Raw genomic sequence first — 2258 nt, forward strand, 5'->3', positions numbered from 1 at the left:
AGGCAGTGAGAGTCTGTGAGTGAGCCTTATGGCCTATGGCCTATGGCCCGGCGGGCTAAGGGTAGACTTGACACTGTAAAGTTCCGAACCTCCATTCCTAATATCTCGCGAATATGCGATCTTCCAACTTTTAAATAAGCCAATCAAATTTTCTACACATTCGCCTAGAGGTAAAATAAACTAAGCATCATCGCAGTATATTTACTCCATAAAATAGACCCACGCGACTTTCACCAAATCGAACCAATCGTATCGTTTGTATTCGTCTGTATTTGCGAATCTCGGTTACCAACTCGGGAGTTGGGGCGCCCTAAATAAATTTCTCTGGTATTTTGAAAAACGCTCCACATCGTTATATTTATGTATTTAGTCTGTTAGAGTCGTGGACTCTACTGTCTTATAAGTTATAGAGCTGGTCTGACCCTAGGTCCAGAAGGGGTGGGTCCGTGTCTCCATGACGAGTAGTGACTGGTTCACTGTCATCATTGGGGCTTGGGGAGTGGTAAATAAAATAAAATTTTACAGAATGACGTCTTGACCCAGTTGCCGGGCTTGTGTATTCGAAATTTTGAAAAAAAAAATCAGAACAAATCAGTCAAGGTCACAGCAATACTCGATTGTCACGCCAACGGTCTATTTACAGTCTACACTACACACTTCAGAAGTTCAGAAGTTCAGTCTGCAGAACTTCATCAGAGTTCGGAAGTGTCAGTATAAATTTTATGTGGGCGACCCTAGGCGATATTCGTACTACAGCAGTGGTATTTAAAACTATTTTTGGAAGCCAGCAAAGTGATCGCGACAGCTTGTCAATATCACGGCAATTTAGCCATAGCCTACTCTCAGTACTCTAACGGATGGGTTTACAATTAAAATATCTCGCAATAAAAGTGTGCATCGTTCGTGATATTCCGTTTGTTCCTGATTGCAGTATGTATTGCTACTACAGCATTTAAAAGTTAAAAAAACTACTAGAGGGAGTCGAACGATTGCTATACTTCAAAAAAGGTATATAATGGCTGCACGTTGTGACCTACAGATCAATTCACTCATACAAATACAAATCTAATATCAAAATGTCTGCTCCAGCCGCCAACGTTATGCGCAGTGCCGCCCGTGCTGCTAGCACCACAATGAAGAGATCCGCAGGACAGGACGCCATCACCAACTCAGCTTTCCTTGAGCGAGGGTTCGCCGCTGCTAGAGAATCATCCGGAACATCGCGATCGCTGCTGGCCAACCACACTGGCCGAACTGCCAAGACTGATGCTGAGAGTTCAATATACCTAGCTTCATCATTCAGAGCGTAAGTTGTTCCAAGTTGCTGCCTGATCAAATATCAAGTTTGTGGAAATTTTGAGTGACGGAATATTCTTTCAATACGCAACCGCCCACTGGACAACTTCAGGCGAGGCTCGAAACTCCTGCCTACTGTACCGATAGCCTTTATAGATATGGAAGCAGCTGTATGATCAAGATGGGGTTGAATAATCGGCCTCTACTGGTCTCCCACTGGATACCAAAAAATCTCGATGCCAGCGTGGATTGCTGCAAGATGGCTTTGCCGAGCTGTAATGAAAGTAGTAGCACACTAATGATTATCGGAATATGGCCGAGTGAAGTGTGCATGGCAATGATGTTCATCCGTTGCCTCGCGTCGGAGTTCATCAGCAGAGCGCAAGTCTCGCGATGAAATTAGTACGTGAATGAAAGACCAACCATTTGTTTGGGCATAATTTCGCGATGAAATTAATAGCGGTTAGAGACCAAACATTAGTTTGAAACATTAGCTATCGAATAAAGTCCTATTAAAAAATATTAAGAGTATTCATATTGTAAACTTACCGTTCAACCAGGTCGAATGAAGAGGGTGATACTAGTGTAATGATTAGTTTTAAACATTGGCTATCGAATAAAGACCTTGTAAAAAATATCATGAGTATTCATATTCTAAACTTCACCTTTCGTATGAAGTGCGTGTGGTACTAGTGTAATAGTTGGCGCAAGTAGATCTAGTAATATTCAGCGAACGTACATATTTGTTCAAGATAATAGAAGATATACAGGAGTATTTTAATTTGATATTTTGTATATTCCGTTCAATTTACACTTCCTAGCCTTGATGTTATGTGTAGCTTCCAAATATATTGCAAAAGAGCTGAAGTTAATATAAACACAGACACACACATACACACACAAACCCAAACACACACACACACACAAACACAAAGACACACTTCTACAGACACAGACACACT

The 2258-nt window shown here is 41.5% G+C and overlaps 1 protein-coding gene across 1 annotated transcript; it reads left to right on the top strand.

The window, feature by feature from the left end:
* The first annotated feature begins 941 nt into the window (after positions 1 to 941).
* SARC_08252 (hypothetical protein) lies at positions 942 to 1925 on the top strand. Its single transcript, XM_014297787.1, has one exon. The coding sequence runs from the start codon at positions 1077 to 1079 to the stop codon at positions 1308 to 1310; it is 234 nt and encodes a 77-aa protein (XP_014153262.1). The 5' UTR covers positions 942 to 1076; the 3' UTR covers positions 1311 to 1925.
* The last annotated feature ends 333 nt before the right edge of the window (positions 1926 to 2258 follow it).

Source organism: Sphaeroforma arctica (assembly GCF_001186125.1).
Source record: "Sphaeroforma arctica JP610 unplaced genomic scaffold supercont1.724, whole genome shotgun sequence".
Taxonomy (NCBI): Eukaryota; class Ichthyosporea; order Ichthyophonida; genus Sphaeroforma; species Sphaeroforma arctica.

Coding starts and splice junctions, on each gene's coding strand:
- SARC_08252 (XM_014297787.1), top strand. CDS start 1,077: ATGTCTGCTCCAGCCGCCAACGTTATGCGCAGTGCCGCCCGTGCTGCT.